Source organism: Salmo salar, chromosome ssa11 (genome assembly GCF_905237065.1).
Source record: "Salmo salar chromosome ssa11, Ssal_v3.1, whole genome shotgun sequence".
Taxonomy (NCBI): Eukaryota; Metazoa; Chordata; class Actinopteri; order Salmoniformes; family Salmonidae; genus Salmo; species Salmo salar.
The window spans coordinates 21838969-21849998 of NC_059452.1; the positions used below are offsets into that span (position 1 = coordinate 21838969).

Genomic DNA, 11030 nt, shown 5'->3' on the forward strand with positions numbered 1-11030 from the left:
CTGAATCATAATGTTTCTGAGATTACAAATATGGGACTCACTTTGGTAAAAAAATATTTTGCTGTCAGAAATTGTTCATCTCTGTCATTAAGGATACGTAGGTGTGAGTGATCTCCTAGTCTATAGAAAAAATGCACCATGCCACAAGACTATGTGCACACAGAGCAATAATCAGTAACACTGTTCAGTATTTAAGATAATCTTCTCTCCTCTCATCTCCCTGACATCTAACTAAGCTGTGTTGTTGCTTTCACGTGACTCTGGGATTTTTCAAATGTTGGTGGTCGTGGTCGTAGTGTTGTTGATGGTGTGGTGTGTCTGTGTGTTTCTGACCGGCATCCCTTTGACAGCTACGACTAGCCAAAATCTATTACTGACCCTTACCACCTCTTAAGGATCCACCCCTTTTTTTTCAATTTTCACCTAAAATGACATACCCAAATCTAACTACCTGTAGCTCAGGACCTGAAGCAAGGATATGCATAATCTTGATACCATTTGAAAAGGAAACACTTTGAAGTTTGTGGAAATGTGAAATTAATGTAGTAGAATATAACACATTAGATCTGGTAAAAGACAATACAAAGAAAAAAACCAAACATATTTTTTGTTGTTGTACCATCTTTGAAATGCAAGAGAAAGGCCATAATGTCTTATTCCAGCCCAGGCGCAATTTAGATTTTGGCCACTAGATGGCAGCAGTGTATGTGCAAAGTGTTAGACTGATCCAATGAACCATTGTATTTCTGTTAAAATGTGCCTAATTGATTTATTAATAACTTTTCAAGTTCATAACTGTGCACTGTCCTCCAACAATAGCATGGTATTATTTCACTGTAATAGCTACTGTAAATTGGACAGTGCAGTTAGATTAACAAGAATGTAAGCTTTCTGCCAATAGTAGATATGTCTATGTCCTGGGAAATGTTCTTGTTACTTAAAACCTTAAGAGGTTTTTACCATCACCAAATTTGAACCAGTTCGAAAATGAAATATCGGTCTACAAGTCAGCCACGTCCCGTTAGTTTTCCCCTGACTGGATGCTCTGCCGCAGGTGTCTGCCATTGGTCAGCGACCGTCTCTCTCCAGGACATAAATTACGTCAGAAATTGGTGGAAGGAACATAGTACCCGTTTCGCCACACAGCAGACCTGCGCAAGATAAAACCTCCACTCAGCACTTACCAATCCCTTTGCTTCCGTGTGCGACTGGGACCAGCGCCCTCTCCAACTCGTCCACACCAGTCAACTCGCCCACATCCGCAAGAAGACATACATAACTCACAGAGGACAGGATGAGGGAAATCGTTCACCTTCAAGCCGGCCAGTGTGGCAACCAGATCGGAGCCAAGGTATAAACAAAATATGATTATTTCAAATATTTTTACGCAAGTGCTATTGTGCCATTTTAAGCTTTGTGGTGTAATCTTTTTTAATGTAATGCATTCGTATATTTTTTGTTACACCGAAGTTGTGGGGCAGCGGGTTTACTCGGTAACGTTAGTTTAGTTGAATAGTTTGGGATCCCCGCCTGTGTCGCAGATTGCGAAAGAGATGAGTAGATGGAACTAAACTCCGAGACGGGAAAGGAAGAGGGGGATTTCACTCGCTCCTTTTTTTGGTTCATACACAGTCAATTGAGTAAACCGGGAGAGCCCACACCTTAACCAGACCGGAACTGTGACCATTTGTTTTAATGGTTAACGGACAGAGATCCACCATCTTTTTTAAACTGCGAGTGTGTCATGCACAGACAGGCGTGGTGAGACACTGTTGAAAACTACCACGCCCTCGGGTGGACTGCAGGGGGCCAGACAAAGGCTTGTCCAGCTGCGCAAACACTCCACTTAGGGCCCGAACACAATTTACAGGCCACTGTCACAATGACAAGTATAACTCTCTTTCTCAAAGCAGCCTCCAGTTGCTGTAGTAGTTGATTGCCTATATAGATAGACATATGACCTATTTGACTGGATCAGTACATCAAAGTTGTATTAATGGAGGATCAAATGATGATAACTGGACCTAAGTTACCACTGCAAATAGCCTACAATCGCAGGGACTAGTGGTTTGGGTTGCTGTCTGTTTTGATGATTTATTACACAGTGAGTCTTCAGGAAGGATATTGCCTAAATGCTGAAAACTTTTCTGTCTAAAGCTGTAATGCATTTTTTACTGTGTGTGACTGAGACAGTTTTTTTAGCCTACAGTAGACAGCTTTTTATTTTGTTGCTGCTCTGTTTTGAATGGCATCACCTGCACTTCCAACATCACCTGATTGGCTGGCTGTACGTGGCCATCTAAAACTAAACAGGTCTACAGTTCTTCCTCTCTTTTGTTGTGTTTTGACCATCTGGGGATAGACTACATTAGTTCACTATGATCTATGAGAGTCTACTGGAGGTGGAGACGATTTATCATGGATTTGTTCAACATGGTGGATCATAAATGGCAATCATTTCAGAGTGAAAGACATGGGGGACGAATGACACTGTCTTGTCAGCCTGATGGGACATTTATTATTCATAACATTTAAGGCAGCCTTTTCTGAGCCTCATGAGGCTCTGTAGTGATTTCGGACAGCTACGTAGCCTCATCACCATAATCATCATTACCCAGAACCAAATCTACAGCATCAGCTGAAACATACTTGTTTTACCACAGCTGAACAAGTGAACCTGTCATGTATCCACTTTCCTTCACTCCCCTCTGGAGTATTTCACTGGTGACTCGGCTCTTTTGCTGATTCTGACCACCGTTTCTCTAATGGGGCAGTTGTGAAAATGACTTGTTCATAATGCTCAGGTTACTCCCAACAAAGAGAAACCCAGAGAGATGGGGAAGGGAAGAGAATGTGTTGGGAGTGGGACTTTTTGTCATCTGATATACTGCAATGTTGAGCTCATTCTGATGCTCAACTATGATATGGCAGTTTGTCTACTAGCACAACACATCTGCCATTGCTAATGCAGTACAGGATGAAGTCCGATGACAACGGAAGAATTCTACACTTTTGCCAGTGTAGCGACAGTAACTAAGAATGAGAGGGCAAATTCCACAGACTCTTTAGTCATCTAACTCTGTATTTTTCTATCGCTAGCGGTTTACCTTTAATCTCTCTCTCTCCCTTTCTTATTTATTTTCTGTTTCTTTGTTTGTCCCCTAGAAGAGATATTGCCAGATTGAGTTACAGAGCCATAATTAAGGAACAAGTGGAACTCCTAATTACCGATTTAGATGGCAGGGGACATCTGTTTGGGACAGGATAGATAATTGGAGAACTAAAGAGTATCTTCTGCAGAGGAGGGAGTACAGCACCTGGGGAGAGGGACACCATTGTCAGAGCTCAGACCTAAGATGGTCTTCATACTGGGTGTGGTGCCCTTTGTCACAGCAGTCTGGATAGAGGAAAGGTTGTTTTTGTCAACACACTGACACCATATTGGATTAATCTATAAGTCATTGCTTATCATCTTTAAGTCTTTGCTAGGTAAAGCCCCACCTTATCTCAGCTCACTGGTCACCATAGCAGCACCCACCCGTAGCACGCGCTCCAGCAGGTATATTTCACTGGTCACCCCCAAAGCCAATTCTTCCTTTGGCCGCCTCTCCTTCCAGTTCTCTGCTGCCAAAGACTGGAACCAACTGCAAAAACCACTGAAGCTGGAGACTCATATCTCCCTCACTAGCTTTAAGCATCAGCTGTCAGAGCAGCTCACAGATCACTGCACCTGTACATAGCCCATCTGTAAACAGCCCATCCAACTACCTCATCCCCATATTGTTATTTATTTTTTGGCTCCTTTGCACCCCAGTATCTCTACTTGCACATTCATCTTCTGCACATCTATCACTCCAGTGTTTAATTGCTAAATTGTAATTACTTTGCCACTATGGCCTATTTATTGCCTTACCTCCCTAATCCTACCTCATTTGCACTCACTGTATATAGACTTTTCTATTGTGTTATTGACTGTACGTTTGTTTGTGTAAATCTGTGTTTGTGTCTCATTGCTTTGCTTTATCTTGGCCAGGTTGCAGTTGTAAATGAGAACTTGTTCTCAACTAGCCTGCCTGGTTAAATAAAGGTGAAATAAAAAATGTAAATGTCACTTCATCTGGCTGGCTGTTGAGTGACACAAATATGGGATTAACACTGATACCAATATGGGATCACTATGGGGCTTTTGAGAGACCATTGTTATTGCGTACAGTATCTTTTTGGTGTTTTTGTGTCTGCTTTTAGTGAATGCCCAGATGGTGTTTTTTGCTTATTAAAGGAGAACAGCACTTTGCACATAAGGACCTTCTATTGCATAGTAATGAGAAACTGTAAAATGGACAATATCTAATCTGTGACTTGATATGGCCATTTAGCGTCCTCCGTCCAAGTACGTGTCCTGTGTTTGCCCTTGATAGTGCTGTCTGTGGGCCTGCGGGTGTCTGTCTGTGTTCTATTTTAGATTTTCATAGGGCTCTGTCTCTGTCTGATACACACACACTGGCCTATACACTCAGTGACAGTATACATATTTTAAGTGATCAAGGGGACTTCATTAGGCAGTGTCCTCTTTTGTCTCTTTACCTAGCAACACTGTGTGTAAGCAGAGAGAGCCTCCAGATGGAGTCCGTCCCCCCTGAGAGGGCCTCTACCTCAGTATGAGTCTAGTGACCCAAGGCCCTGGGGGAGGGTGGAGACAGCTGGACTAACTGTTGGGTTAAATGGGGTCATGGATCAATGAAGCAGAACCCAGGACGGATGGCAGACAAAGCCTAGACGCCCACTATCCCAACTTACATTGGCCCACACTCCTAACAGTTTTTACTAGAGCCCCCCACTAATTTCACCTCCAAGTACCCAAGTGATAGTTCAATATGGTCCCGACTATAAATCTGAAGTTTCCATCCACTTTGCTTGTATAGAACTATGTGTTTCTGGTAATGTTTGTCTTTGTGTTGTGCAGTTCTGGGAGGTGATCAGTGATGAACATGGCATCAGCCCTACAGGGAACTATGAGGGTGACTCCCCACTGCAGCTGGAGAGGATCAGTGTCTACTACAATGAGGCCTCATGTGAGTCTGATACTGGAACTAAATACACATCTACACAACACTAAAAGCCCTGTTGCTCAATACTTGTAATGACCTGTTTCAGTTGAACATTCTCTCACTCTTTGGGGTTTATCTAGACTTGAGAATATCCACTTTAATCCTATTGTCCTGAACTTGACTGTGATATACAGTAGTATTTATTAGGGCGTTGCAGGTAACAACATCTGCTTTGTCTCCCCAGCCTCTAAATACGTCCCCAGGGCCATCCTAGTAGACCTGGAGCCAGGAACTATGGACAGTGTTCGCTCTGGGACCTACGGACAACTCTTCAGACCAGACAACTTCATCTTCGGTCAGTATCAGTCTGTCCAACGTGGGTTAAATATGGCCACAGTGCTCAGTGGCTGTTACTGCCTAACCACAATCTGCCATTTACAGTCTCTTCTGTCATTATCACTAACAACATAAATAGTCTGATGTAATATTTCCTTTAAAGACATTTGCTTCTATTTACTTACAGTAAATGCTCCCAAATGTCATTAAAATGATGTAAATGTGTAGCTCCTGTACACATGCAGTGTTAACTGCTGAAGCTCTATCTTGAAGTGTGTTGTTGCCCTATAGGTCAGAGTGGAGCTGGTAACAACTGGGCTAAGGGCCACTACACAGAGGGGGCAGAGCTGGTGGACTCAGTACTGGACGTAGTCAGGAAGGAATGTGAGAACTGTGACTGTCTCCAGGGCTTCCAGCTCACCCACTCCCTGGGAGGGGGCACAGGCTCTGGCATGGGGACCCTGCTCATCAGCAAGATCCGGGAAGAGTACCCTGACCGAATCATGAACACCTTCAGCGTGGTGCCCTCCCCTAAAGTATCAGACACCGTGGTGGAGCCCTACAACGCCACCCTGTCCATCCATCAGCTGCTGGAGAACACAGACGAAACCTACTGCATTGACAACGAGGCGCTTTACGACATCTGCTTCCGCACGCTCAAGCTCCCCACGCCCACCTACGGAGACCTCAACCACCTGGTGTCGGCCACCATGAGCGGTGTTACTACCTCCTTCCGCTTCCCCGGCCAGCTCAATGCTGACCTCCGCAAACTGGCTGTCAACATGGTGCCCTTCCCCCGTCTGCACTTCTTCATGCCTGGCTTCGCCCCCCTCACGGCGCGTGGCAGTGCGTGCTACAATGCACTGTCTGTGCCTGAGCTCACCCAGCAGTTGTTTGACGCTAAGAACATGATGGCCGCTTGCGACCCGCGTCACGGACGCTACCTGACCGTGGCCATGGTGTTCCGTGGTCAGATGTCCATGAAGGAGGTGGACGAACAGATGTTGGCCATCCAGAGTAAGAACAGCAGCTACTTCGTTGAATGGATCCCCAACAACGTGAAAGTGGCTGTCTGTAACATCCCGCCCCGCGGTCTCAAGATGTCCGCCACCTTCATCGGGAACAACACTGCCATCCAGGAGCTGTTCAAGCGCATCTCCGAGCAGTTCACCGCCATGTTTCGCCGCAAGGCGTTCCTGCACTGGTACACCGGAGAGGGCATGGACGAGATGGAGTTCACCGAGGCAGAGAGCAACATGAACGACCTGGTGTCAGAGTACCAGCAGTACCAGGATGCCACCACCGAGGAGGAGGGAGAGATGTATGAAGACGATGAGGAAGAGTCAGAGAGCCAGGCCCGGTGAACACCTTGGAAGAGGAGCCAAGCTTGTGTAAACCCAGCCGACAGAGCTTTGTCGGTGTGTAGCAGGATTATTATCTGCCTTGTGTACACTGTACTGTATAACACTCCCTTCCTATATCCCCCTCCCTGCTCTCACTGTGTCTTTGCTAACTGTTAGCCCCACTTCCCTTAGCCCTCTGACCAACTCATGGCCTCCTGTTGATTTATCCTGTTGATAAAAACCTCCCAGACAGACCACTAAGTTGAATGGGTGAAATAAAGTGTCTCATAAACTGATGACGAATAGCCCTTAATTTCTTATAATAAACATGTTCAAGCTTACTTTGTAATCAGCCTTTTCTGACTTGTTTGGGGATATTAAACATGAATAATATTATACATCTTATTTTGCTACACTGTTCAGGGTTTCTGAAGTTGTTTTTCGTGGAAACGGGGACAGTGTATTGCAGTACAATGACTAGGGGTCTTTCAGAAAAATAGGATAAAGCAGGGCCTTGTTAAACTTGGACTCCACTGCATGACTGTCCCATGTGGAGGTGACCTAGATGCTGGATAAAAATACTGGATCTCAGTCCCCTGGAGGTTGAGGCACACCTTGGGCAGCATGGGTAGAGTCTGGCTAGAACAGGCTGTGAGGAGCTAAGATGGTGGACGATCTACAACGTGTCAAACTGATTCTACAGAGGGCTGGGTGTTTTTGCTCCTCCCTTGACTTCAGGTTAAGGTCACTGACTATTAAGGAACTCCCCTCACCTGGTTGTCTAGGTCTTAATTGAAAGGAAAAAAGAGCAAACACTAGGGCTCTCATGGAATGAGTTTGACACCGCTGATCTACAAGATGGCCTGCTGAAGGCCTTCCAATTACAAACTTATCTGTATGGTCTAAAATAGCTAGGCAATCCTGGTCCTGGAGTGTCACAGGCACCTCATGTTTGTATTTAACTGACCTGGAAGACCAGCTGAGTTGAATTTAGGCAATCACTGAACTGATCAATTAGTTTAGATGGTCAGGTGTGGTGTTGGATCAATCTGGTTGCTTACCCCTGTTCTAAAAGGAGGCTGGAACCCTAGTGCATACTGTTAGAGCCAATTGATTTGCAGGACGAGGAGGAACAGGTAAAATGTGGAGAGTGCTGCAAATTTGACACGTTCAAAAATGAATCAATCCCAAGAGAACACCTGCACTTCTTGAAGAAACAGGAAGAGCAGTGACTCGCTCGCTGGTTAGAGAGATGGAGGCTGTTGGTGTTCTCTCCTACAATGTATGGGGCCAGTCGGCTGGGTGGATCACATGCTGGCGATGCCTCAGCACTTAGAGCCTGTGGCAAGGGGCCCTGAACAGAGCAGCTCTTTATACAGTATCACAGAACACACAGACCTTGTCATAGCCTCTCTAATCTCAAAAATGCATCCCCACATAACACAGTAGGCCTGCCACCTCCAGCTTCCTCATGCTGTAAATAAACACAGCAAAAAAAGCAATGTCCTCTCACTGTCAACTGTGTTTATTTTCAGCAAATTTAACATGTAAATATTTGTATGAACATAAGATTCAACAACTGAGACATAAACTGAACAAGTTCCACAGACGTGACTAACAGAAATGGAACAATGTGTCCCTGAACAAAGAGGGAGTCAAAAGTAACAGTCAGTATCTGGTGTGGCAACCAGCTGCATTAAGTACTGCAGTGCATCTCCTCATGGACTGCACCAGATTTGCCAGTTCTTGCTGTGAGATGTTACCTCACTCTTCCACCAAAGCACCTGCAAGTTCCTGGACATTTCTGGGGGGGAATGGCCCTAGCCCTCACCCTCCGATCCTACAGGTCCCAAATGTGCTCAATGGGATTGAGATCCAGGCTCTTCGCTGGCCATGGCAGAACACTGACATTTGTGTCTTGTAGGAAATCACACACAGAATGAACAGTATGGCTGGTGGCATTGTCATGCTGGAGGGTCATGTCAGGATGAGCCTGCAGGAAGGGTACCACATGAAGGAGGAGGATGTCTTCCCTGTAACGCACAGCGTTGAGATTGCCTACAATGACAACAATCAAAGTCCGATGGTGCCGAGGGAGATTGACAGTTCTTTTGTGTTTCTTCCATTTGTGAATAATCGCACCAACTGTTGTCACCTTCTCACCAAGCTGCTTGGCGATGGTCTTGTAGCCCATTCCAGCCTTGGGTAGGTCTACAATCTTGTCCCTGACATCCTTGGAGAGCTCTTCGGTCTTGGCCATGGTGGAGAGTTTGGAATCTGATTGATTGATTGCTTCTGTGGACAGGTGTCTTTTATACAGGTAACAAGCTGAGATTAGGAGCACTCCCTTTAAGAGTGTGCTCTAATCTCAGCTCGTTACCTGTATAAAAGACACCTGGGAGCCAGAAATCTTTCTGATTGAGAGGGGGTCAAATACTTATTTCCCTCATTAAAATGCAAATCATTTTCTAACATTTTTGACATGCGTTTTTCTGGATATTTTGTTGTTATTCTGTCTCTCACTGTTCAAATAAACCTACCATTAAAATTATAGACTGATCATTTCTTTGTCAGTGGGCAAACGTACAAAATCAGCAGGGGATCAAATACTTTTTTCCCCTCACTGTAACTGTGACCTTAATTGCCTACCGTCTGTAAGCTGTTAGTGTCTTAACGACCGTTCCACAAGGGCGTTGTGCCTGACCATGCAGTCGTGGGTGAACAGGGAGTACAGATAATGTAATCTCTATTACACTCCACACTGCCCTTTCCCACCTGGACAAAAGGAACACTTACGTCAGAATGCTATTCATTTACTACAGCTCAGTGTTCAACACCATAGTGCCCTCAAAGCTCATCACTAAGCTAAGGATCCTGGGACTAAACACCTCCCTCTGCATCTGGATCCTGGACATCCTAACGGGCCGCCCCCAGGTGGTGAGGGTAGGTAACAACACATCTGCCACGCTGATCTTCAACACTGGAGCTCCCCAGGGGTGCGTGCTCAGTCCCCTCCTGTACTCCCTGTTCACCCACGACTGCATGGCCAGGCACGACTCCAACACCATCATTAAGTTTGCAGACGACACAACAGTGGTAGGCCTGATCACCGACAACGACAAGACAGCCTATAGGGAGGAAGTCAGAGACCTGGCCGGGTGGTGCCAGAATAACAATCTATCCCTCAACGTAACCAAGACTAAGGAGATCATTGTGGACTACAGGAAAAGGAGGACAGAGCCCGCCCCATTCTCATCGACGGGGCTGTAGTGGAGCAGGTTGAGAGCTTCAAGTTCCTTGGTGTCCACATCAAAAACAAACTAGAATGGTCCAAACACACCAAGACAGTCGTGAAGAGGGCACAACAAAGCCTATTCCCCCCAGGAAACTAAAAGGATTTGGCATGGGTCCTCAGATCCTCAAAAGGTTCTACAGCTGCAACATCGAGAGCATCCTGACTGGTTGCATCACTGCCTGATACGGCAACTGCTCGGCCTCTGACCGCAAGGCACTACAGAGGGTAGTGTGTACGGCCCAGTACATCACTGGGGCTAAGCTGCCTGCCATCCACGACCTCTACACCAGTCGGTGTCAGAGGAAGGGCCTAAAAATTGTCAAAGACCCCAGCCCCAGCTCTCTACTACCGCATGGAAAGCGGTACCGGAGTGCCAAGTCTAGGACAAAAAGGCTTCTCAACAGTTTTTACCCCCAAGCCATAAGACTCCTGAACAGGTAACCAAATGGCTACCCAGACTATTTGCATCGTGTGCCCCCCCAACCCCTCTTTTTACGCTGCTGCTACTCTCTGTTTATCATATATGCATAGTCACTTTAACTATATATTCATGTACATACTACCTCAATTGGGCCAACCAACCAGTGCTCCCGCACAGTGGCTAACCGGGCTATCTGCATTGTATCGAAGCGAGCATAGAAGTGATTTAGCTCGTCTGGTAGGCTCATGTCACTGGGCAGCTCGCGGCTGTGCTTCCCTTTGTAGTCTGTAATAGTTTGCAGGCCCAGCCACATCCAACGAGCGTCGGAGCCGGTGTAGTATGATTCAATCTTAGTCCTGTATTGGCGCTTTGCCTGTTTGATGGTTCGTCTGAGGGCATAGCGGGATTTCTTATAAGCGTCAGGGTTAGAGTCCCACTCCTTGAAGGCGGCAGCTCTACCCATTAGCTCAGTGCGGATGTTGCCTGTAATCCATTATTTCTGGTTGGGGTATGTACGTACAGTCACTGTGGGGACGACCTTATTGATGAAGCCAGTGACTGATGTGGTGCACTCCTCAATGCCATCG

General features: G+C 46.0%; 1 protein-coding gene across 1 annotated transcript; it reads left to right on the forward strand.

Annotated features, from left to right (window-relative positions):
- Nucleotides 1-1083: 1083 nt before the first annotated feature.
- On the forward strand, nt 1084-7068 carry LOC106562270 (tubulin beta-3 chain). Its single transcript, XM_014127039.2, has 4 exons — nt 1084-1351; nt 4964-5072; nt 5293-5403; nt 5676-7068. The coding sequence occupies exons 1-4, from the start codon at nt 1295-1297 to the stop codon at nt 6746-6748; spliced, it is 1350 nt and encodes a 449-aa protein (XP_013982514.1). The 5' UTR covers nt 1084-1294; the 3' UTR covers nt 6749-7068.
- The last annotated feature ends 3962 nt before the right edge of the window (nt 7069-11030 follow it).